Source organism: Solanum stenotomum, chromosome 10 (assembly GCF_019186545.1).
Source record: "Solanum stenotomum isolate F172 chromosome 10, ASM1918654v1, whole genome shotgun sequence".
Taxonomy (NCBI): domain Eukaryota; kingdom Viridiplantae; phylum Streptophyta; class Magnoliopsida; order Solanales; family Solanaceae; genus Solanum; species Solanum stenotomum.
Genome location: NC_064291.1, coordinates 4,915,614 through 4,941,764, shown reverse-complemented (window position 1 = coordinate 4,941,764; position 26,151 = coordinate 4,915,614). Strand labels below are relative to the sequence as shown.

At 35.1% G+C, this 26,151-nt stretch overlaps 4 protein-coding genes across 5 annotated transcripts in view; 1 reads left to right on the top strand and 3 right to left on the bottom strand.

Annotated features, from left to right (window-relative positions):
- Positions 1 to 26,151, bottom strand: part of LOC125841468 (hsp70-Hsp90 organizing protein 3-like) — a 72,274-nt gene that overhangs the window by 24,040 nt on the left and 22,083 nt on the right. The window lies entirely within an intron of this gene.
- Positions 1,176 to 13,254, top strand: LOC125841481 (uncharacterized). Its single transcript, XM_049520630.1, has 9 exons — positions 1,176 to 1,505; positions 8,475 to 8,540; positions 8,618 to 8,695; positions 8,782 to 8,814; positions 8,938 to 9,020; positions 12,480 to 12,541; positions 12,632 to 12,686; positions 12,971 to 13,041; positions 13,131 to 13,254. The coding sequence occupies exons 1-9, from the start codon at positions 1,235 to 1,237 to the stop codon at positions 13,162 to 13,164; spliced, it is 753 nt and encodes a 250-aa protein (XP_049376587.1). The 5' UTR covers positions 1,176 to 1,234; the 3' UTR covers positions 13,165 to 13,254.
- Positions 13,716 to 15,684, bottom strand: LOC125841483 (uncharacterized). Its single transcript, XM_049520632.1, has 3 exons — positions 15,470 to 15,684; positions 14,664 to 15,266; positions 13,716 to 14,496 (listed from the first exon to the last, which is right to left on the bottom strand). The coding sequence occupies exons 1-2, from the start codon at positions 15,527 to 15,529 to the stop codon at positions 14,670 to 14,672; spliced, it is 657 nt and encodes a 218-aa protein (XP_049376589.1). The 5' UTR covers positions 15,530 to 15,684; the 3' UTR covers positions 13,716 to 14,496; positions 14,664 to 14,669.
- On the bottom strand, positions 19,423 to 25,424 carry LOC125841464 (uncharacterized). 2 transcript variants are annotated; one of them, XM_049520601.1, is made up of 6 exons: positions 25,298 to 25,424; positions 22,323 to 24,033; positions 21,436 to 21,790; positions 20,162 to 20,228; positions 19,849 to 20,053; positions 19,423 to 19,738 (listed from the first exon to the last, which is right to left on the bottom strand). In XM_049520601.1, exons 2-3 carry the CDS (start codon positions 23,998 to 24,000, stop codon positions 21,444 to 21,446), a joined length of 2,025 nt encoding a protein of 674 aa, XP_049376558.1. In that variant the 5' UTR covers positions 24,001 to 24,033; positions 25,298 to 25,424; the 3' UTR covers positions 19,423 to 19,738; positions 19,849 to 20,053; positions 20,162 to 20,228; positions 21,436 to 21,443. The 2 variants fall into 2 exon arrangements, with proteins under 2 accessions (XP_049376558.1, XP_049376557.1); XM_049520600.1 differs by having other exon boundaries at positions 19,849 to 20,228.

The following is a 26,151-nucleotide window of genomic DNA, read 5'->3' as shown; positions in this document are numbered from 1 at the left end:
CTGTTGTTTTTGAAATGTCAGTTATATGACTGTTTATTTTGCATGGAGTATGATTGATATTGTATTATTTTTTTGTTTGTTTTTGGAATGTCAAGTTATATGACTATTTATTTTGCGTTGAGTGTGATTGATATGTATTATTTTTTTATCATTTTTTGGTTTATTTTTTAGAATGTCAAGTTATATGACTGTTTATTTTGCGTGGAGTGTGATTGATATTGTATTATTTTTTACCACTCAAGGGTATGATTTAGTCAATCTATTGATCGAGAATCACACAATTTTGAATTCAAATTTTTGGGATATTACCATCTCCTACCAACAAGTATACATTGCATATAAGTCACAAAATCCATTAGTGAGTTAACCAGTAATGTTTGAATCAAAGATAATTGACTATCAAATTTCTCTTGTGATGCTGTCTTTTTCGACCCCTGCATAAATGTGAGATACTTTACATAGTAAACTACCTTTTTTTTATTTTCCCCTTTATAACAATTCAATATGTTCACACGAAATTGCAAAGACAAACATTATGGAGTAGAGTTTTACTTCATATAAAATTTAATAGTTTGACAATGTATGATGCTTTTCCAAGGTAATAAATAAGTTTTTTTTTTTTAATTGATGGTCATTACATTAAGGTTTTCATTTTTAAGTATCGCGAATTCAAATTATTTGAGAATCTAAATTTATTGGATATTTTAAGTTTGACCTCAAAAAATGAAAAGATAATAATCTTAATTGAATATTTTTCTTTTTAACAAGTGCTAATATATTGTAGAATAGTAATGCGCGTTAAAGTAGATATATGATTTACACATATAGCACACTTTTCGAATTACTCTGAATATGTTGTTGTATATTTGTTAATAATGAGCATTAAGACTTAAGAAGTAATATCTATTACGTACATTCTACCCTTTGTAAATCACACTTGTGGAATTATACTTGTATGTTATTTATTTGTTAATAATTAGTGTTTATAAATATAGAATTGTAATTATTGGATATCAAATAAGAAATTAAGAAAAATGAAAAGTTTAACATATTTTATTTTTTAGTTTGAATGAACTCTAAAAATAAATAAATTTTATAAACCTTACAATAATAATTACATATTCAAATAAGTAAATGAAAAATACAAGTAGTATTTTTTTAAAAAAATCTTTTATAGTGAACTTTGGGTCCCCTAGGGTTTAGGCCACTGTCTTCTTCTTCTTCTTCCCGGAAAATGGCAGCGATCCTAAAGCAGACAACTAAGATCGCCGGAAAACTGTTGAATCCTAAATTGTTATCAACAACAAGCGTTAATGTCCCTCTCTCAATCTTTCCACGCGCCACCCTCAGCGGCGGCGCTGTTCGGTTTGCGTCGACCTCAGGTTTGAGCTACCTCGAGAAGAAAACAGCTCCTCGACGATTGCCTGCCGTTTACAATTACCTTCTTCAAGCAGATGAACGAACTCATTCTACCGGAAATGAACCTATTCCGAAAATTACACTAAGTACTCTATAGCTCAAACTCAATTTTACATTATATTCCCATATTCACTATTTGTTTGATACTTTTGGTTTATTGAGAGTTTAATTTGGTACCTTTTTGGAGCTAAATTGGGCTAGATTACTGCATTTGATTAAAACTAAAGCTAATAGGTTAAGAAACTGCACGAAAAGTGTTATAAGTTGCAATTATTCTCGGTAAAATGGTGAAGAAGTATATTTCGAACGAATGCATTAATCAGTTTAATTTAGCTCCAAAATGTCTAGCAGTATTTCCTCAATTTCAGTTTATTATTATGAGAGTTTGATTTTGTACGTTATTGGAGCTAAATTGGGCTAGATTACTGCATTTTGATTAAAGCTAAAGCTCATATATTAAAAAACTGCACGAAAAGTATTATAAATTGCAATTATTCTCTGTAAAATAGTAACAACAACAACAACATCCCACAAGTGGAGTATGGTAGGGTAGGATGTACGCAAACCTTAGGCCTACCTTTGTGGTGTAGAGAGATCGTTTCTGGTAAGACCCAGACTGTGAAAATGGCGAAGGAGTATATTTTGAAAAACTGCATTAATCATTCTGATTTAGCTCCAGAATGTCTAGCACTATTTCCTCACTTTTGGTTTATTATTACGAGAGTCTAATTTGGTAATGAGCCAAGTTGGACTAGATTACTGCATTTTCTTAAAACTAAAAAGTTGATATTTGGAAACTGCACTGATAGTATTATAAGTTGCAATTATCTGCTGTAAAATGGTGAAAAAATATATTTTGAAATGTTAGTGAAGTTTACTTAGTTTGGATCTCGGGAAGGGAAATAATGCTAGAAATGTTGGAGCAATTCAATGCATTTGTTTAAAATTAATAAGTTAGATATTCGGATAACTACAAGTTGCAATTATTCTCAGATAATTGCTTAAAATTTATTTAGTTGAATCTCGAGAAACTAATTGTGTGAGTGGCCAAATATCTTGGGGATTGAGGGAGTACAGAAGCAAGTTTAGAGTAAATTTATAATCAGAGTTTTGTGACACCTTGTGTATTGGCGAGGAGATGAATCTATCTAAGCTACTTTTGCACCGTTGCTACAATGGTGCTCTGCATCACTTGCTTAATATTTTGAATCTGCCTCTGTCTGAAGTTGAACATCTATATTCTTTATTTCTATTTGAGACATTAAAATCGTCTTATTTACATGAAATCTGATAAGGTTCCGTGGATTTGAGAATCTGAGTTTATTACAATGCTTTTATCTTCAAATGAGCTATATATTATGCATTGGTTCTGTATTGCAGAGTTTCAGGAGTGGTTGGTGGGTGCTAATCTTTGATAAATGACAAGGTTATTAGGTAGATTCAGGGATATGACTATTCAGCATCCACTAGCCTAGCCTAACACCTCTTTGATTAGGTTGTTTTATGTTGACTGAAAGTTTAGGCTTCAGTTCATCATCATTTGGCTTGATTAAAAATCAGATTACAAAAGGATGGTGTTTTAGTGTGGGGGTGGTGGGAACTAGAAAGTACATGTGGGGCGACTTGTTTGACATTAATGTGTTCTCCCTATAATTTCTGAGTGTGCCACTTATACAATTGCTATCTAGTAGATTGTTGCAACCTTATGACCTCTATTTGAGATGAACTATCAAGCAGCATGTAGGATGTTAAAGAGGGCCTCTATTTGAGATTACAAAAGGATGGTGTTTTAGTGTGGGGGTGGTGGGAACTAGAAAGTACATGTGGGGCGACTTGTTTGACATTAATGTGTTCTCCCTATAATTTCTGAGTGTGCCACTTATACAATTGCTATCTAGTAGATTGTTGCAACCTTATGGCCTCTATTTGAGATGAACTATCAAGCAGCATGTAGGATGCTAAAGATGTTAAGTGTTAGTGGTCCGGCTTCTTCTTACTGTGAGAAATATATACGAAAAATATTATTGAATTGTGTATCTAAATAGTTACATTGAGACCCTATTTATAGACACTACATTGGAATCCTTTTCCAACTAGGATTCCTATTCTTATTCCTATTCCTATTCCTATTCCTATTTCTATTCTAAGTAGGAAATACTTATTTCTATTCTAACACTCCCCCTCAAGCTGGTGCATACAAATCATATGTACCTAGCTTGTTACAGATGTAATTAATACGAGGACATGTGAGGGACTTGGTGAAGATATCTGCAAGCTGATCATTTGACTTCACAAATTTCGTAACAATATCTCCCGAGAGTATCTTTTCTCTGACAAAGTGACAGTCAATCTCAATGTGCTTAGTCCTTTCATGAAACACTGGATTTGATGCGATATGAAGAGCCGCTTGATTATCACACACAAGTTCCATCTGATCAACTTTGCCAAATTTTAGTTCTCCCAGCAACTGTTTGATCCAAACTAGCTCACAAGTTGCTGTCGCCATTGCTCGATATTCTGATTCTGCACTAGATCGAGCAACCACATTCTGTTTCTTACTCTTCCACGACACCAAATTACCTCCTACTAAAACACAATATCCGGATGTCGAACGTCTGTCAGAGGGTGATCCTGCCCAATCAGCGTCTGTATATCCAATGATATGCTCATGGCCTTGATCCTCAAAGAGTAGTCCTTTACCGGGAGCTGACTTTATATATCGTAGAATACGAACAACTGCTTCCCAATGACTATCACAAGGGGAAGTCATAAACTGACTTACAACACTCACAGGAAAAGAGATGTCAGGTCTAGTCACTGTGAGATAATTCAACTTTCCAACAAGTCGTCTATACCTTTCAGGATTACTAAGTGGCTCCCCCTGTCCTGGAAGGAGTTTAACATTCGGATCCATAGGAGTGTCAACAGGTTTACATCCCATCATTCCTGTCTCCTCAAGAATGTCTAAGGCATACTTGCGTTGAGAAATAACAATACCTGATCTAGACTGAGCAACCTCAATACCTAGAAAATACTTCAATCTGCCAAGGTCTTTAGTTTGGAAGTGCTTAAAGAGATGTTGCTTCAAATCGGTGATACCATCTTGATCATTACCGGTGATAACAATATCATCAACGTAAACAACCAAATAGATACATCGACTTGGTGCAGAATGCCGATAAAACACAGAGTGATCAGCTCCACTACGAGTCATGCCAAACTCCTGAATTACTGTGCTGAACTTCCCAAACCAAGCTCGAGGAGACTGTTTTAGACCATAGAGTGACCTGCGCAATCGACATACAAGGCTACTAGACTCCCCCTGAGCAACAAAACCAGGTGGTTGCTCCATATAGACTTCTTCCTCAAGATCACCATGCAGAAAAGCATTCTTAATGTCCAACTGATGAAGAGGCCAATGACGAACGGCAGCCATAGATAGAAAAAGACGAACAGATGCAATTTTAGCCGCAGGAGCGAAAGTGTCACTATAATCTAGCCCAAATATCTGAGTATACCCTTTGGCAACAAGGCGAGCCTTAAGTCGATCAACCTGACCGTCTGGACCAATTTTGACTGCATAAACCCAACGACAACCAACAGTAGATTTACCTGCAGGAAGGGAGACAAGCTCCCAAGTACCACTCTTATGTAAAGCAGACATCTCATCAACCATAGCCTGCCTCCATCCAGAATGAGAAGGTGCTTCACCTGTAGTCTTAAGAATGGAAATAGAGGACAAAGACGACACAAATGCATAATGGGGTGATGATAGACGATGATAACTTAAGAAGGTATAATGTGGGTTAGTATTTCGAGTGGATCGTATACCTTTTTTAAGTGCAAGCGGTTGGCTAGGAGGAGGCAAGTCCGCAGTAGGAGCAGGGTCCGGCGCATGACATGAATCATCTGGGACTAGGGTTGGACGTGGACGGCGATGATAAGTTAGTAGTGGTGGCACTACATCTGGAGATGTAGAAGTAACCGTAGATTCCTCAAAGGTTGGCACAGGTAATACCTGAGGTATGGGTAAGACCATAGAGACATCAGGATGATCAGAAGATGTATAGTAAGGCTGAGACTCAAAAAATGTAACATCAGCGGACATAAGGTATCGATGAAGATCATGTGAATAACAACGATACCCTTTTTGGACTCGAGAGTAACCAAGAAAGACACATTTGAGGGCACGAGGAGCTAATTTATCTTTTCCTGGGGCTAAGTTATGAACAAAGCATGTGCTCCCAAAGACACGAGGAGGGATAGGATAGAGATGTGACTGAGGAAACAGTATGGAATGGGGAACGTGATTCTGAATAAAAGAAGAGGGCATTTTATTTATCAAATAACAAGACGTAAGAACTGCATCTCCCCAAAAACACAGTGGAACATTGGATTCAAGGAGAAGAGTACGAGCGGTCTCAATAAGATGTCGATTTTTTCTTTCAGCTACACCATTTTGTTGAGGGGTGTATGGACAAGTAGTCTGGTGAATAATGCCTTGGTGAGTCATAAACTCCTGAAATTGGGAGGATAAGTATTCTAAGGCATTATCACTACGAAAAGTACGAATAGAAACACCAAACTGATTTTGTATTTCAGCAAAGAAACTTTTGAAAATAGAAAATAACTCAGAACGATCTTTCATTAAGAAAACCCAAGTACATTTTGAATAATCATCAATGAAACTAACAAAATAACGAAATCCTAAGGTGGAACTGACTCTACTAGGACCCCAAATATCTGAATGAACTAATGAAAAAATAGACTCTGAACGACCCTCAGTACTACGAGAAAACGTAGCACGAGTGTGTTTCCCAAGTTGACACGACTCACAATCTAATGTGGATAAACTAGACAAACTAGGCACCATCTTTTGCAGTTTGGATAGACTCGGATGTCCCAAACGTTTGTGAATTAGATCTGGGGAATCTGTAACGGAGCATGCTGCTAAGGAGTTTGAAGAGGTAAGATAGTAAAGGCCTTGTGATTCATGTCCTGTTCCAATCATCTGTCCCGTACTGCGGTCCTGCATGAGAAAAAAATCATCGAAAAAAGTTATGCTACAATGTAGGGCTTTCGTCAAACGACTAACAGATGCTAGATTAAAAGGAGAACCAGGGACATAAAGAACAGAGTCTAAGGTGACAGAAGATAGGGGTTTGGCTTTTCCAACCCCTTTTGGTTTTGTTTGGATCCCATTGGCTAAAGTAATAGCTGAAAGAGATTGTGAATAAACAATATCGGATAAAAGTGATTTATTACCAGAGATATGATCAGAAGCCCCAGAGTCCATGACCCATGTTCCAAGAGTACTAGATTGCGACACACAAGCAAAAGAATTACCCGTAACAGAGACATCAGGTTGTGCAACCGAAACTACTTGTGGAGACGTTTGCTTATTTGCACGATACTGAAGGAACTCATCATATTCTGTCTGAGCAATATGAGCATTATTGGATGGTTGATTAGGTTGAGCACCATATGCTATTGGTGGAGATGTCTGTTTACTTGCGCGATTTCGAAGGAACTCATTATACTCCTTTAGAACAATAGGATCATAACTGGGTGGTGGACCATGCAAAATATAACATATATCACGAGTGTGTCCAGACTTATGACAATGACTACACTTGGATCGAGGTTTCCCAAAACGCCCTCCCCCTCGCCGATTCTCCATAGATTGATATGTACGCTTTTCAAAGGTTTGAGATGCGAGAATAGATGAGTCAACAGTGGGTGATGAAACTACCTTGTGACTGGGAGGTGCCGCAAGACGAAGGAGACGAGAGAATAATTCATCGATTGTAGGAACTGTAGGGCTAGCTAAAATCTGATCACGTACAGAATCATGATCAGGAGGAAGTCCAGCAAGAGTAAGAACTAGAAACAATGTTTGTCTGTGTTCTTGTTGTTTTTCCACATTCGTAGTAACTGGCATTAATGTGTCAAATTCCTCCATGACTGCCTGTACCTGTCCCAAGTAAGTAGACATATCGGATTCTTGTTTCTTTAAGTTGGTCAATCGAGATATCACATCATAGAATCGAGATATGTCATTAGTGTATAAAGCACGAGCCTTTTCCCAAACTGTATAACACGTCTGGAATGGGCGAAACAAGGGCATCAACTTGGAATCAATAGAACGCCATAGGAGACTACATAATTGAGCATCTACTTTCTCCCATTGTGCTTTGGCTTTTGCATCTTCCTCACTAGTCTTTGCCTTTACATCTACCTCATAAGCCTTGTTCGTTAAGTGATCTTGGACACCTTTACCCTTGCACCACAGCTCAACCGAGGAAGTCCAAGATAAATAGTTTGAACTTCCCAATAAAAGTTCTGAAGTGATTATAGGGCTAGAACTTCCAATCCCCATATTTTTGGAACCAAAAACATCACACCCAAAATACATTATGCTAAATTTGTCTCGGAAAATTCAAATCTCGAAGAAAAGTCGCCGAAAACTACCTGGAAATAGCCGGAACTCTAATTCCGGCGATCGGATCTGGTCAAAAACAGTATGGGCCTGGTCGGATTGGCTGGACGACCCAAATTGTCAAAAAAATCTCAAAAAAAAAAAATGATTAGAAAAGCCCTCACGCGCCGGCGCATGAGACAGATCTCGCCGGAAACTACCACCTCCGATCGGCGTGTGAGAGCGCGTGGGGTGGTGTTTTCCGGTGGTTTTGGCTGGGGTTTGGTCGCGGGGGCTTTCCGAGCCTCGTGGTGGTGTTGGTTTTCGCACAACACCCACAGAAAGAAAAAAGAATAACAAAATCAGACCCAACAGTCACCGGAAATTGACATAGACATACAGTGACTTGTTTGTTCTCACCAATGCTCTGATATCATGTGAGAAATATATACGAAAAATATTATTGAATTGTGTATCTAAATAGTTACATTGAGACCCTATTTATAGACACTACATTGGAATCCTTTTCCAACTAGGATTCCTATTCTTATTCCTATTCCTATTCCTATTCCTATTTCTATTCTAAGTAGGAAATACTTATTTCTATTCTAACACTTACTGTTACCTTCACATACAGGTCATGTTTCTGTGAGCTTTGCGGGATATGTTGACACTAGAAGTCATACAGAAGACACTAATGCAGGTAGATTTCTTCTTGACTTACAATATTGGACAACATAGACAACAAATATGTCTGAGAAAATTGGTTATTGTCTGTAGCAAGCACAAAGGCTAAGAAAAACACGCCTATCAAGAAGAAAGGGAAGAAAGGAACTCAGAAGCAAAATACCAGCACACGTAAGGAGTTATCTGAAAGAATATGTTCAGCAGTTACATTGGCTTTTAAATTTGTAATTATTAATGAAGTTGTTTTCCTTTTGCAGCAAGCAAAGCTCGTATGAGAAGTATTAACACAGGTCTGTTAAGTTCTTTGACGTGACATTTTTTTGTTTGATGAGGTAGTTCTTCGACTTGACATGACATGTGAACAATATGTCCTCCATAAATGCTATCCCTAAGACATTTGTATTTATCTGCAGCTGGCACAAAAATTATTATGAAGCTTGATGTCAAAAATGCTAATTGGTTGAGTGAAAGAGTCAGGGAGAGGATCATGCTCATGGTTAGTTCTTCTTTTAATCTTTAACATTATGCCCTTGAGGAAATGTCACTTGAAATTTGGTTGGTCGTACTTTTTCTTCATCTTGCTTTCATTAGTTCAGGATTTCCATTCTTTCTCTTATTTCAAATTGAATTCATGGAAATAAAACTAGTTTCTTAGAATCTGTGTGTTGAGAGCTAATTTTTTTATTGAAGATGCATAACTCCGTTTTGTACTTTCTTGGTACTAGGTTTAATAAAATATCATTATCTTATAAAAAATTTCTTAGAATATTTGCATTTTGACTCTGAGAAAAGGAAGTTCAAGTGGAATCAACTAGACCTTTGAATCGTTAAAAAAAACACTAAACTTTTGAAACTTTATTGTGTATGTGTCGATTGTGTGTGCCATCTGGTTGAGTGACTATTACTACATTTTAACTCCTTAACGTAGTTTGCAGAAATATAGTCGTAGCCCCCTTTATTCCTTTTGTTATTTGCAAGCACTTGAGACTTGAGAGAATAGATATGACAGATTTGATGAGGTCAGAGCACATCTATGGAACATTATGTGGCTACCCAGTCTTCCAGCACTGCGGAACTCTTTACGGTCCTCTAACGTTTGAATTAAAGGACATTGACTGAGGTCGAGTGACCTGGTTAGTTTGGTGACCTTGTCTATTCCTACAGCTTTAACTTAAGAATTATCTTCGTGAAATAAAAATAGATAAATGATTGTTGGAATATTGTTAGTGTCCATCCTGAAATGAACTATCAGATCGTAGAATACAGGGATTGGTCAGGTATCTTACTATAAACCACCCTCAAGTTATAACTTTGGTTCTAATGAAAGGGTAAAGATAAATAGACAACTGTCAGGAAATACTGTCAAATTGGGTGGTTCTAGATGTTTTTCATGTGGGGAAGGGGGTGAGTGGTTGATCATGTTTTCCGATGCAAAATTTTCTCCAACTTTGAGAATTCAAGTCTTCAACTTTTCTGAGTTCACATGTTTCTGGCAACATTAAAGATAAGTCAAGCTTGTTGTGTTCACATACAAGATCATATGGGGTTTCGACAGATGGCTAGGGATAGGATTTTGAGGAGGTGGCATTCTACATCCATTCTTGTCTTCTACGATTTAGGCTGGATTTTGGCTTAAACTTGTATGTTTATGCCAAATTATGTTTTGCCTATGTGTTTCAAATAAATTATGGTATCAACAGTTGCTCTTTAGAATTACATCTCAAAGTTATTGAAACAAGATTGAATTAAGAAGAGTAAAATTAAATAAACTGATTAAAATCTTTTTGGTGGGGCTGCTGAAGGTGAAAAGGGGCAAAGGGATGAACCATTTCCATCCTGCTAATCAAGTTTCTCTCCCGCCATATGAATTCCAAAACATCCTTTAGTAGAATTGGAAATCTTAGTATGAGACTTCTCCTTGGAAGGTGGCATATGTGTTTTAAATTTGTTCACATGGAATGTTGACCCTTCTTGCTCTTAATATTGATCATAATTTAGTGCCGGCAAAATGAGCCCATATTTTGGTAACCCGCCCATATTTTAATGGGTTGGGTGAGTGACTTTTTACATGGGTAAAATATGGGTTGATACCCATATTCAACCCATAAAAATATGGGTAAAATATGGATTAGCCAAATAGGTTAAGCTTCTAACTTTTATTCACCCAAAATTCATGATATCACTAAAAAAATTTGCAACTTCTCTTCCTTTTTATGTTCTTCTATAGAACTAATTATTTTTCTCTTTAATTGAAAAAGTGAAGTCTTTGGCCCTCCAAAAATATATATTTTACATGTACATTTCTTTTGTTAATTATAATTATATTTTTTTATTTGTTTATTTTGATATTGGATAATAAATAATAGTGTAAAATAATCAAATCGTGTGTTAGTATTGACATTGCAATGCAACTATTCATTTACTTTGAAATTAAAAATATTTTCCCCTTGTTATTACATAAATTTATTTTATATTGAAAAGTTAGGATATTTTTTACTTTTATGATACAATAAAATTAAATGAAGCATTTTCTATATTTTTCATCTAAAAAAAGACTAAAATATTTTCTCCATGTTGAATTCTTAAGTAGAGTACTATATAATCATGAAATTATGGGTAAACTAGTATTTTACCCAACCCATTTGTTACCCAATCAATTTTTACCCATATCAAATATGGGCGGGTTGAATTATTACCCATTTTATGTTGACCCATTTTCAACCCGCCCAAACTTGACCCAACCCACCCATTTGCCACCACTAATCATAATGCACATAGTGTTTCACTCCTCTGTTGTTCCTGCAAAGTATTTACTAGTTATATTCATTTATATCCTTGACCAGGGCTTTAGTTTTTATCGATCCCTCTAAGATCTTGTGACAAGTTGTTTTGTAGTTTATGGTTTTGTAAGTGAGACTAAAGCTCATCTCTGATGTCTATGTTTGCTGGGTGGGAACTGGACTCTTCTCACCCCCTTAACATCCTCCCCCCACCCCCCCGCCCCCCTTCAAAACATAAAAAAAAGGAAAAAGGAAAAAAAAATTGATCATCTAAACTTTTTATGGAATTTCTTAGAATAATAGTGTTTCTCATGGTGCATTCTTCTGGCATTTCTCAAAAAAAAAAAGCACATATTGTTTAGGTGATTTTGTTGCAAGCTGAGTTTCGGGTCTGAGAAGTATTTTCCTTGGAAATATATATTTCTAGTCTTTTTTAAGTCTCCTTGGTGTGAGGAGGTGCAACTCAGCTGTTTTATTACTCTTACCAAAATATCAAATAATTCCTACATATGAAAAAGAAATTCAATTTATCTTAATTTAAGGCTATGTTGTCAAAAAAAATTTAGCGTAAAGAAGTGTTGCAGACCTAGAATAACTAGCTAAAGGTGTTCTCTTTTAACAACATTAATTTTTTGATGAAGTGATTAGGTGGTTTAACATGGATTAGAGCAGGTAGACTTTTTGTATTTGAGTCTCACCCATGCCTGTTAACTAATATTTTCATGTGCTTGGTCAACACAAAGGATCAGGCTCGCGTGTGAGGGAGCAATGAGCATGTTGCAGATAAATTAAATATAAGTATTTCAGCTCTCACTCTTCTGGCTGGTTGTACCTGCTGTAATACTAATTGAAACAGCCTTGGTCAGCCACTAGTCAAGACAACATATTAAGTTTTTCCTTTCTCATCCATAAGTATAATTCCACACGCTAATACTAGAGTATTTAAAGCTTTATAAACGACTTGAACGAGCCATATGTAATCCGATTGGAGATGGATGTCACAGGCACTATCTCCTTTCTCAATTGATGTAACTATAAACATATCTGCTGGTTCTGATAATAGGATGTCAAATCCAAAATGCCCATAAAAAAAATAGGATGTCAAATCCAAAATCAATCCATCTTCTTCTCAGCACTTTACAATATGAAAATGACTTTCTGATGGCCATGAACAGGAAAAGACTCGGATCAAAGATGGGGAGCTTGTGCTTACTTCAACTAAGACTAGAAAACAAGAGTTAAAATCTGCTCTCTATTGATATTCTTTCTTGGTTTCTTTTGTTTGTCCTTTACCATGCAATAATACTATCCTGCTCTTTTTTTCTAGGAATAATTTTGAAGATGTTTTGGCCAAAAAGCAGAAAGTGCTTGGGAAATTTCAGGTATTATTGTGTGTATTTTCCTACAAAGGTAGTACTATATATACCCAAAAAGGAGGAGATTTGCTATATAAAAAATCTCTAATTAGATTCAGTTCGGCTGGTGCTTTTATTCAATGTTGATCTAACTCCTAAAGGTAGAACAAGAACAATGAACCACATATCAGTACAGTTGGATACAGTGTTATTTTCAGATATCAACCGTTGAGTGTTTTTGTGTCATCTTTAATTGCCTGTGATGCTTGTTGAGCAAAACTAAATAACCACTTCTGCTGGTGATGAAACAGGAAATAATTAATGCTGCTTCATATGCTCCGCTACCACCTTCTGACGGGCTTGTAAAAAAGATTTCCAAGTTGTAAGATCTCTTCACCATTTTCTTCTCTTCAGTTCCCTTTTCACCACTCTTTTGTATCCGTAATCTAGTAACAATTCTTACTATTTCAGGGCTGTTATGAGGAAGGAAAATAATTTTGCATGAGAAGCAAGTCTATGTGATATTAAAAGAAAGCTGGACGGATGATGGGTTTGTGAAATCAAAAGTTTACTGAAGAAACTTGGTTTGTAGTTTCTGCTGTTGATTATAATTCAAATACGTGGCTGAAAGGTTCCATGTGCTAGACAACAGTGCACATATTTTTTGGTTCTTTTTATCCACAACTGACTCTACGAAAGTTTCAAAGACGTCGTCGTGTATTAGCCTCTAGCATTTTTCAGATCATGTGGGTTGACAGATTACACAGTTCTTTTGAATAATCTTAACATACTATGTAGTTATATTTTGTGTCTAGCGCGTTCAGTTTATGTGCCCTAAACATGGACGCTAGTATGTCAACACGACGAAATTCTGAAAAGGTTGGACAAGATGAAGGCACGTTGAAGTTAAAGTTGCTGCAAAATAGTTCTTATTTCCTTCTTTCATTGAAGGTTTTAGAATTGATTGGCTGTCATTATCCACCATATTCATCATTTACTCTTTTATTAGAGTGATAAGTTGGAGTTAAAATGCTCTTTACTCCATTTTCAGGTCTCGAACCTGAGATCTCATTTTAAGGATGGAGACATATTCTGCAGCCCTGCCATAACCTTTAGTGGTGTTGATACTACTTCGCAAATTACAACAGTGGCTTGTTGGCAGTCACACAGAGTTAGCAAGAGTAAGTTAAATGCTCTTTGTTGATCAACCATATCATGAACACTGCCTATAGATGTTAGAAGTGTCTGTGTGAGAGTCATCTAAAAACTAAACTTAAGCTGTTAGATGAAATGGTCATAGAGTTTAACGTGACATCAGAATAGGCAGATGTATTGAGAGAATTCGTATCTACATTCTCTGTTTTGCTGACTTCTAGAAACCTATTCGCTCTTCCTTGTCCTGCATAGTATTTTTACTTATTTTCAACCCACCTCACTCTTTATTCGTGCAACTCTCACCTCAGATCTGTTCCGCCCTGCTTAAGTTTTTCTTTTATTTCCTATCCTCTAAGGGAAAAAAATGCAATCTTTCATGGCACATCAATTTTATCTTCTACTTTTCTTTTTGTTTCAAATGCTATCAAACAATATACAACTCAATGCCAACAAAATCACACCAGCATAAACCCAACTGGCAAACCAAATATTCAACTTTGTGATGATCTAATGTACATAACCCAAAAATGCCCAAAAAGAGAAAAAGAAATCTAATAAACAAATACAAAAGAATTCCACTGTGTTTTTTTTTTTTCAATCTGACCATGTCTTGGTGATAGAGTTACTCGATATCTGTAGATAACAGGTACTTGAAGAACTAGTCGAGGTTTAGATAGTTCACCTAAATTCACTTCCGAATCACGAACTCTTCACCAGATTCTCTATCAAACCTTCTAATCCATTTCTTTTCCATCTTNTTTTCAATCTGACCATGTCTTGGTGATAGAGTTACTCGATATCTGTAGATAACGGGTACTTGAAGAACTAGTCGAGGTGTAGATAGTTCACCTAAATTCACTTCCGAATCACAAACTCTTCACCAGATTCTCTATCAAACCTTCTAATCCATTTCTTTTCCATCTTCCGACCGGAGACACTCTTTCCGGTGGCGACAGCCCCTACATGAGCAATATCCAATCCTTTTCCGACTGGTAAAAAAACCGACCGAATGATCTTTGATTTTTCATCAAGAACACTCCTCCATCTGAAATCTGAAACAGCTCTCGAACTCACATTTTTCAATACCAAAACTGCTCCCCTGTTTCCTAATTTAACCACCTTCAAAATCGTCGAAAAATCATTTCTTTCACAATCCACAACAAGAAAATCGATCCCCGTTAACGACTCCATTGTTTCTTCCGCCTCACCAATAACAATTTCCGGTGACATTCCGGTGATTTTCTCCATAATTGATTTATACTCTGTTTTTGTATCTTCGTTTGGGACTATGCAAATATGCCTACCACCTGTTTGATGAATTGCGTTAGAGAGGCCAGTGCTGGTTGATGTAGCCCCACCTCGAGACCATGTCTCTACGATCATTTGCGCGTTCCATCCTGCAGCCATGGCTGATATTAACTCCGCTTCGGTGGATTCTTGCAATAACCCGCACTGCAAAATGATTGAAAAATGAGCGATGTACAGATTCATAATAGCCATATAAAAATTATTGTCCTTATTTGAATTAAGACATGAATGACTCAAAACCTAAATGAAATCTCAAACGTGTAGATACATGTATAACATTTTTTTCGAACTCATTAACTCTAAATTCTGAATTCATGAAACAAAAAAATGAAAAATGATAGGCTTACCGATTTAACAGTATCAAGATAAGCTTTAGATGCTTTTTCAGGAGACCAAACCAACTTCATCTCTCTCTGAATATCTTGTTTATGAATTTTGTTAATATCTTTACTCCAAAGTTTCAAATTATATGTTAGAACAATAAGTCTAAATAATTTATAGGAGAACAAAAAAGAAATTAAATTAATGAATTTCTAAAAAAAGTATGAAATGAAAAGGTCAGTTTTTAGAGAGTTGACATTAAATCCAACGTGGGAAGATTAGGATTAAAATTTGTGGATTTGATTGGAATCTTTCCTTCTTTTTATATATGCCTCTAATTCTTCTTACTGTAATATTTTATCCTAACTATGATAAGAAGTAACTCTACATATCAATTACTTAGTAATTTAAGGTGGAATAATATGTTATAACCAGTTAAATTGTATTTTGATAATATAAGCATAAGGGTTTTCTATTTCTATCAGTAAAATTATACGCGGTATATTGTTGTTGTTATTAAGGGATCGTTTGATTCATGTACTAGTTATGCAAAATTTGTCATTCGAGGATTGCTTATAAATTAACATGCGGAGACTAATACTAGAGAATTATTATAAATTACTTACTTTAAAAAGATATTTTTATCTATAAATAGTGGGATAAGGCACAAGTATTCCAAACTATGATCGAAATTTCAGAGATATACTTTAATTAAACTAAGGTCCTANCCCTTTCCCCCCCCCCCCCCCCCCTTCCCTCAAACTCATTTTTTTTTTGTAATTTTGTACACCTTTTGTCTTACGTGACACACTTCATGACTCTACACAATTGAGGACGCAGGAGATATTGGATGCCACGTAAGCCAAAAAAGTGTACAAAATTACAAAAAAAAAAATGGGTTCAAGAGATTAATAGGACCTTAGTCTAGTTAAAGTGTGTCTCTGAAATTTTGATCATAGTCTAAGAGGATACTTGTACCTTTTCCCATGAATAGTTTAATCATTTTGATGCTCATACACACATTGTTTTTTTCAGTATTCTATTTTGTATAAAATAATATATAGATATTCATATAACTTAGTGCGAACAATTTTAATTATGTGATAGTTAATTTTTCTCATCTTATGAGAAATTTATATTAATACACATACTCTTATTTTATATTCTATCCGACATAAAATAATACGGTCATTCAAATCTTTCTAAGCAAATCTTTTGCTGCCAATGGAATATATTTATCTATACTTTGTTCTCATTGGTCGGTTACTCGTTGAGACTGAAATGTCATGTCTACTATTTATGACCATATCTTATCAATCTCTTGGATATTTATTTTTACTCGATATTCGATATATGTTTTGAATTCTTGATTAATTTGAATAGACATATTAAGGAATAATGCAATTTCTATTAGGATTTTATTTTATTTTTCGAGACTCGAATTTGAAACTTCTCATCAAAAATGAAGGAATTAATCTTATCTATACCATCATAACTATTGATAGTTTACTTGGATGATAGACGGAGTCACTATTTTAATTTTATGAATTTTAAGCTTAAGAATAACAATTTTGATTACTAATGACAACCTTAATATACAAATACACAATTTAAACAAAAATTACTAAATTCGGTCAAATATGTATTTGAATTTCTACCTTCCTCTAACTTGGATATTTCACTTTCTAATGTTATGAAGTCGTTCATCCACAAATAATAATCAAAATATTTTAAGAAACATTCGACATGTTGATTTTGTTATTTCTATCTTACATTAAAATAAATAATTTGAAATTTTACAAAAACTAGTTCGGAAAGTATTTCAAATGAAATAATGACTTTCACTCGCAAAACTTCATTTGTCTTTAGTAAAATTCATGTCCTAAAACAATGTCAACTATTTTTTTAATAATTTTTTCAACTACAACAAAAAAATTATCCAAATAAATAAAAATATTCCTATTGACTTTGATCCATTATATATTTCTCACTCAATATTAGTCGGTGTGTTTTGTCAATGTTTGTTGTACTTTCCCACGACTTATTCTCTTTTTTTTTTTGTTGTATACTGTCAAAGGTCAACTAGGATCTCCATGCCTAATAATATCGTTTGCCTGATTATTTTTTATTAATAAAATAAAAAATTATTATAAAGAATATACTATATAACATTGTATTTATGTATATATAAAGTTATATATATTTCAGAGTCTATTATGTTAATTTAGAGCTTACATTATTTAAGATTATGTATTCATTAATTTTTTTTATTCGAAGTACAACGTCCACTGACTGGTTCGGATTGACAGTGGAAAGTTCCATTTAGGTTAAAGCTTACTCATTATTAAAGACGATTTTATTTTCAAAACCTTTCATTACGATTATGATGATATCGACTGCTTATTATTTTATTCTTTTGATTGTAAGATTTAATTATATTTATGTATTTTTGCCGCTATTTCAATTGTTTGAAAAGAGAATTTTTCAATTCACATTGCTTTAATTAATACAAATTAGTAGTAAATTTTCATAAAGTCGGTGTTAGTGAAAGCCAGAGATTTTTAAATCTATAAAACAAAATATAGCTTTATGTATAAGCTAAGATTTTAAAACTACTATTTATTTTTATACTATATAGTTTTATAGTGGTCAATAGTTTAATCCTAACCATGTTGCCATTTTTAGTATATAGTCACAACATAAATGAGTTTTAATTATTATTTGTAAGATTCGAGTATATACATATATATATATATTGAAAAGAAAAGAAGAAAGGAGATAGTCGCCACTAAAAGTATGTTTTAGTGGCAAAATTAGTTGCCACGAATATCTATAATAGTTGCCCCTAAAAGTATGGTTTAGTGGCAAAATTAATCACCACCTAAAAGTATGTTTTAGTGGCAAGATTAATCGCTGCTAATACCATTAATAGTCGCCACTAAAAGTATGTTTTTTTTCAATTTTAGTCGCCGCTAATACTATAATAGTTGCCACTAAAAAAATGTTTTTTGTGGCAAAATTAGTCGCCGCTAATACCAATAATAGTCGCCACTAATACCTATAATAGTCGCCACTAAAAGTATGTTTTAGTGGCAAAATTAATCGCCGCTAATACCTATTGTAGTTGCCATTTTTAGTTGCAAATCTAGTCGCCGCTAATAACATAATAGTCGCCACTAAAAATATGTTTTAGTGTCAAAATTAATCGCCCCTAATACTCATAATAGTCGCCATTAAAAATATGTATCAGTGGCAAAATTAGTCGCCGCTAATACCATAATTGTCGCCACTAAAAATATGGTTTAGTGTCAAAATTAATCGCCGCTAATACTTATAATAGTCGCCACTAAAAATATGTATTAGTGGCAAAATTAGTCGCCGCTAATACTTATAATGGTCGCCACTAAAAATTTGTTTTAGTGTCAAAATTTATCGCCCCTAATGCCCATTTCAGTCGCCACTAAAAGTATGTTTTAGTGGCAAAATTTGTCACCGCTAATATTTATAATAGTCGCTACTAAAAGCATATTTTTGTCGCAAAACTAGTCGCTGCTAATACTTATAATAGTCGCCAATAATAGTTTGATTTAGTGACAAGATTAATCGGCACTAAAAGTTCGTTTTAATTTCAAAATTAGTCATTGCTAATACCTATGATAGTCGCTACTAAGGATTATTTTAGTGACAAAATTAGTCGCTGCTAGTGTATATATTATACCTCAACCGATAAGTTGTGATATGTTAATTAAGTACCTTCAATTCTTAATCTAATGTTTCATGTTCGAGGTTTGAAAACAAAATCATCTCTTATATAGGAGTGCTTTACCCCAACACCAAAGTCGGACATTCCAGCATGAATATAGTGAGGCCGAAAATTGGATACCGGACACTGAACGAGAAATCCAAAAAAAAAAATGAAACCCTTGATAATATCCAATACAAACTCAGGTTTTCAATTTTGTAATTATGTCTTTTTTTAAAAAATAATAATTGATAATTCAATATTACATTATATTTGTATACAATAATAATAACTCCAGATAAATGTCTACTTTGGTGCAATATTTTCTTTTAATAGGAAAAACTGATATAAATAAGTTTAAAAAGCTATACGACCCAGAGGGGAAGCAGATAATTCTAACCACCAAGACTTAAACAGATGAGAAGAAATCGTGTACTTTTCACCCACTTCATTACCGTTAGGCCATACCTTTGGATCCGACTTTTGTATCCGTTTTATACTTTTCCCGGATGGCTCAATAGATTCTTCTCGTCTCCACTTTGGCACGTTGAAGCTGTAACCATTTTGGACCCTTTAAGGAACTCCAAATCAAAACATAGCGACACAAATGCTGATAAAGACATGAGTTAGAAATAATAAGAGAAGCAATGACAAGAATCTTACACTTGACGATGGCGATTCGAGTGGTTGAGGTATTGTACAACACTCATATTTGTCTTTGTTCATTCAGCAGGTAAGGGATTGCGATAGCTTGTATGCTAACGTCACCCAAAGAGGAAGGAACAACAAAGAGGTCGGTAATATAGATTTTCCATGTATTTTCAATCCCAACAAGTTGAGCAACGTACATATAGTGGATCTCAGTCCCCTACGTGCCAAAAAAAGAACAGAGTTTCGCTCAGTTGGCCTTCCTGCACTGACAGGATTAATAGAAAAACTTCAACAGATTTACAGTCTTCGACTTTTGATCACTCACCACTTTCCCCTTCCCAAGCCGACCTCCCCTCAATGGGTTCTAGTTCCTCAGAAAGTATCTAACCAACCTTCAAAATAAAAGATTGATATTATCAAGAAGACACACATACTAGTCGTCTACGTTGCTCAGACTTTTCAAAAATATTGATAGGTGTGTGTTGCATAATTTGAAAAATTCAACACAAGTATGACAATATTTTGAGAGTCCGAGCAACATAATTGGTTGCTATGAATGAGAATTCAACTGAAAATCATTTTCGTTGTTTTTTCATCGAAATTAGGGACTGAAAATCATATTCAATTGGTCAAAAACTGCCAAGAACAGAGAAAACGCGAAAGAGACGGAAGAATGAGCGTCTTAAGTCATTAATCAAAATACATAAGAAAACATCAGTATTTATACACGAGAGGAATAATAAGAGATCAAAAGAAGCAAAACCATTCTACATTTAAAATAAATCCAACAAAATATTGTACAACTAATGCTACTCATTATTCTATGATAAATGTAGAATCTCTCAATTTAAATTTTACCACACAAACTACATATTTCCCATTTATGAATAGTGAATACTCTTTTTTTAACCACAATGGCAGCATAACAATAACTAGGGGTCGCAAAATGGTTAAAACAAAAAAAATAAACATCTGATCCGACCCTTTGGACGTGGGTTGGATAACTGACTTTTTAAAAAATTACTCAAATATGGATGTTATCAATATTATCCACTATATCAAATATGACTTTTCATGAGTTCTTGTTTTTGGGAGTCTAAGCTTATGTTGGCTTTAAGCTTGTGTTCTTAGTCCGTATTAAATATGGGCGGGTCGTATATTGTATCCATTTTAACCAGCCCATATCCAATCCTACCTGCCGTTTGTCACTCCTACCAACAATTAAGATCATGACATATGCAATACAACTATCCATCTGAAATAAGATTGTCTACACTCAAGTCATTGCAATTCATAATCCACAAGTATTTCACATTATAGATGAGCATATATGATTTGATATGGACTAGTGTTTTGACATGCATTTGTAAAAAGGGTATTTAGACATGGACTAGTGTTTTGACATGCATTTAACTTGAAAAAATATTGAATATTTGTGAGTGGTAAAGAAAAATTCACTTGAAAAAGTTCATCTTCAAATATTTTCCAATTAACAATTCCAATATATAACTAAACGCTATTTTGAAGTGAAAATTTTGTATTGACAAAATGGAGCTTAGTATTTCCATTTATAGATAAATTCACTAAATGAAGGAATACCTTTGCCTTCAAGGGGTGAAGTGTGCAAGTTGCAACCATGAATCATCCAAGTAAGTGCATGGCGCAACTTCAGCTTCAGTAGGCCATTCAGCACCAACATCTATTTCGTCAAAATTGATTGGCTTCCATTTGCCATCTTTACTTCTTATAAGTGCCCGTAACCAGAGATTGCAGTGCACGTAAACAAGATCATTGAATCTATCAAGCTCCAACCTTTCCCGTCTTTTTTCATGAACACCATCAAAAGTGCTCCAGTTCCATCTACACCAGTGAAGACTACAAGGTTGACTCAAAATCCGTATAGCAGCTCTCTGTAAAGTTGGAATTTCGTAGCCATAACCCGTCCACCAATCAGCTGAGGACACATAGGGCAGACTTTTAAGTGCTAAGACAATTACAACAACAACATACCCAACCTTAAACTAGGCTTTCTTGCATAGTAGCCTACCTTTGGTCTGAGGTTCGCTACTTGCTAGCCTTGTAGTACTACAAAGTAGGGTTTGGGGAGGGTAGAGTGTACTTAGACCTTACCCTTATCTCTGAGGTAGAGAGGCCATTTCCAATAGACCCTCGGCTCATGTAAAAAAAGTCCAATGTAGTCCCGAAAAGAAGTAACAAAAGTACAAGAAAAAACAGATAATAACAAACATAACAGATAGTAACCGAACGGAAACTACAACAAAATGATACGATTCAAAGGAGAAAATATGGAATCAACTAGAAATCTTGTTTCCTATAAGTTGATGGTACAATCAACCTATCAACTTCTCCCTACGCACTATGCCAGAGTTTATAGAATGATGTAGCTATGAATTAAACCTGAGAACTACCTTATAACATGCTAACAATATGCAAGTGCACTTCTGGCGTTGAAGAATTAATCGTACCTGGGGCATTCAGTGTCCTTCCCTTTATTGCAAATTCAGTCCCTAAAGCACCTTGCGCATTTATGTACATCGGATGCTCTTTAGTAATTTCTACTTTATCTTTATCCTCAGAAGCCATTTTCGTCATGGCTTCTTGAAAGCCATTCCTGATCCTTGCATCAATCTTAAAGCTCAAGTTGTAGAAAATGGAGGGATTAAGGAATGCTGCTGCTGCATGTAATGGGGATTGAAGCGTGCTCCATCTACTGTCAATTATATCCCAAATCGGCACAAATTTTTCATCAACGTCCTTATAAAATGCTTTAATGGAGAGCTTTGCTCTTTCCACTCCCTCGTACATATAGGCCATAGCAGGCATGTCTCCGTCGACAATTCTCAACAGTTTAAGTAGGGGTTCAGAAACCGTAACAGCTTCACGTGCGGATCTCCAGAATCTTTCAAGGCACAACAATGACTTTATGGCTTGGACTTCGGGGTGCCTACTATATATGGATGACAACCACTCTGCATGAGAGAACATGTGTTTCAAATTATCCTCTTGAACTACAAGGGCCCGTAAAGAGAGAAAAATTGCTACGAAGTTTGTAATTCTTGGTCGAACGAGGACAAACTCCCTTCCACCTGAAAATTTTCTCATCATATCTAGAATCCAGTCATTACGGTATATGTATTTTGTGATCATATTTGCCTCTTTAAGGACAACATTCACCCAGTCATGCTCGCTGAAATCCTCTAACATTTTATTGATACAATGTGAAGCACACGGAGACCAGAACACCGAAGGGTACTTCTTCATGACAAGCCTTCCAGCATATATGTAACTAGCAGAACTATCTGTCATTACTTGGACGACATTTTTAACACCAATTTCCAGAACAACTGATTCAAGCAACCCGAATAGATAATGAGGATCATCTGCATGATCAGATACGTCTACGGACCTAAGGAACATTGTCCCTTTAGAACATGTCACAGAAAATACCACAAGGCATTTGGCCTTTCCGTCAGACCAGCAATCACATAAGATTGTGCAGCCTGTTTCCTTCCATTCATCCCTTAATCTCTTGTAACCGTCATCGACATCGACTTTGACTTTCTCCAAAAGTTCAGTGCCCAATTCTTCAGTACATGGAGCTTTATACCCCGCTTCACACTCAAGAATAGCATCTACCATTTCCTGATAGTAAAAGGACTTTGAGACTGAAAAAGGAATTGCATTGTGGTAGAAAAACTCAGCAATCTTCTTATCAGCATTGTCCTGTTTCTGCTTTTGAACATCGTCAACTGCTGGCTGTGAACTAGAAGAACGGTGTGCTAACATAATGGACGGAGGACATGGACTACCATTCTGTCCACTAAATCCATCATGAGGAGGACGGATTCCACCACTAGCTGAAGAGCTACTACTTTCCTGACCATTGGCAGCTTGATCCAATTTTGCTTTCTTAGGATTTTTCTGTTTTTTTGGATTGTTCAAAATACTTTTAATGTGGTCCCTTACCTCATTCGGGACTTGACCACATGGTACTATGTCTTTGTTTTTTATTTGAGCCAAATGGAACTTCATTCGGTAAACCCCTCCGCTGAACTCCCGCCGACAATAGTTACATCTTACCTTCTGTCTAGTAGCATCAACAAGGACACAATGTTCCCAACATGCATCTCTTCCTCTAACCATAGCTATAGACTATGCAAAAAAGATTTGTTTCTCCTGTACCAGCAATAATATTATAAATGACTTATGAACTAAAGCTCTCTACTTCATATCAAACTAGTACAAGAAGAAAATATTATCCCTGGACATAAAATGTGTAATCAGGTATGAAAGAATAATTCCACATCATTAAGATAAATGCTTGAAGTAAGGGATTGACAAGAATGTATGACATTACAATTACCAAGCAAAAAATACAACTTTTTTCCTTTTTTGTTTTTTTGTTTTTTGAAGACCATGATGTTTGTATTAGCTTGCGCGCGGGGTATCTACTACTCTTCAAAAACACATGTACCGGTAACTCTGTCCACCAAATCTTGGATAGATGGGAAAAATCTCCTCGTGTTTTTGCCTCTGCTAACACACGTACCGATAACTCTGTCCAATAAGGTTTGTATAGATGTCCTAATGTTTTTGCCTACACTGAGATTTGAACCAAAGACCTCATGTTTTCCCTTTCTATTATGGAATGTTCAAAAATATTTGACACCATTCCAATATTAATGTTGTTTTGTATAGCTTTCAACAACAACAATAACAAGTACATTGAAATCCCATTAGTCGAGTTTGAAGAGGATAGTGCGTATCCAGACCTTACCCCTGCCTTGTAGAGATAAAAGTGTTGTTTTCGATAGACCTTCGACTCAAGTAAAGAATAACATAAACTAGTAAGTAAAGGAAATACAATAGTGAAAAAGTCAATGTAAAAAATAGTAAAGACAAGATCCGCAGCAACAACAAATAATAATGATAATCAAACCAAACGAAACATCAAGTTATAACAAAATCCAAGAATAAGATAGGAGAGTAATAATAATAATAATACTAACAAGTGAAACTAGACAACACACAACTACCTACTACCCAAAATACTCAATCTCCATATCCTGCTATCTAGAGTCATGTCCTCGATAAGAAGCAGGTATGACTTCTCTTGCTTTTAAATAGCTTTCATGACTTCAAATTCATTTGAGTACTCAAATTTAACTAACTTCTCAACTACTACCTACTTTTCTTCAACTTCTACATAAAATGCAACCCAAAAGAAAAACAACAATAACTACAAAATTCAAGGTAGTAGATCAATTTTTTTTAATTAGCTCATAAATTATCAGTTTAACAAAGTTTTGTGAATTAATTAATGCTTTAACAAAAAAAATTCACAACCTTATACACAAAGGGAAAAGACGAACTACTTTTTTAAATATTATAGCTTCTAGTTATAGAAGGATATAAAATATCTACCGGAGGAGAACTTTACCTGGTGGTTATTGTGGTTGTTGACGCTGGTCGGAGAAAAATCGGCGATGGCAATCCGAGGAAATGAAAGAATACGGTGATGAATTTGCTGTTACTCGCTCGGCCGATTTTTAGGGCGAGTTAGCGAGAAGATCGCTTCTTTGCCTTCTCACGTGAGCTCACGTGCTTCAGCTATTTGGGCTCTTCTACTTCTTTACTATTCGGGTCGGTGCTCCGGCCCATATTTTGTTGGGAAACTTACATAAATCTCACTAGTTTATGAGTTAATTAATTACTTTAATAAATTTAGTTTGTAATATAACGTATCTTATCATATTTTGGTGTCTCCAAATACATGGGGTCAGACTTAGGTGCAATTTGTTCGAGATACATTGTATCTAAGTGGATTTGCATGTATATGATATACATAGAAAATCCCACTCGTCTCCCTCGCCTCTCTCACATCTTGCTAGCTACTCTTTCATGTATATGCTATCCCAAATACATGTGAATCACTCTATAGATACATACAATTACATGTATCTAATGTGTATCTAGTGTGATTCAATTCGCATGTATCTCGAATACATACGAATCTTCTTTGCCTCCCTCCCCAATCTCATTCGCCTCTCTCCATATTTTTATGTATCTAATAGCAAAAATACACGTATCTAAGTGTAAGATATGTATGAAACTCTTAATTAGTGATAAGATACGTAATATTTTAAAAGCATATGTAATAATAGAATATATGGTAGTGGTGTATGTCTAATTATGTAGTTTTTCCTTTTTTTTTTTTACCTTATTTATAGTGATCTTTACACGAATAGTCTATCGAATTTATTGTTTAATCTTTCTAATCAGTATATATAGATT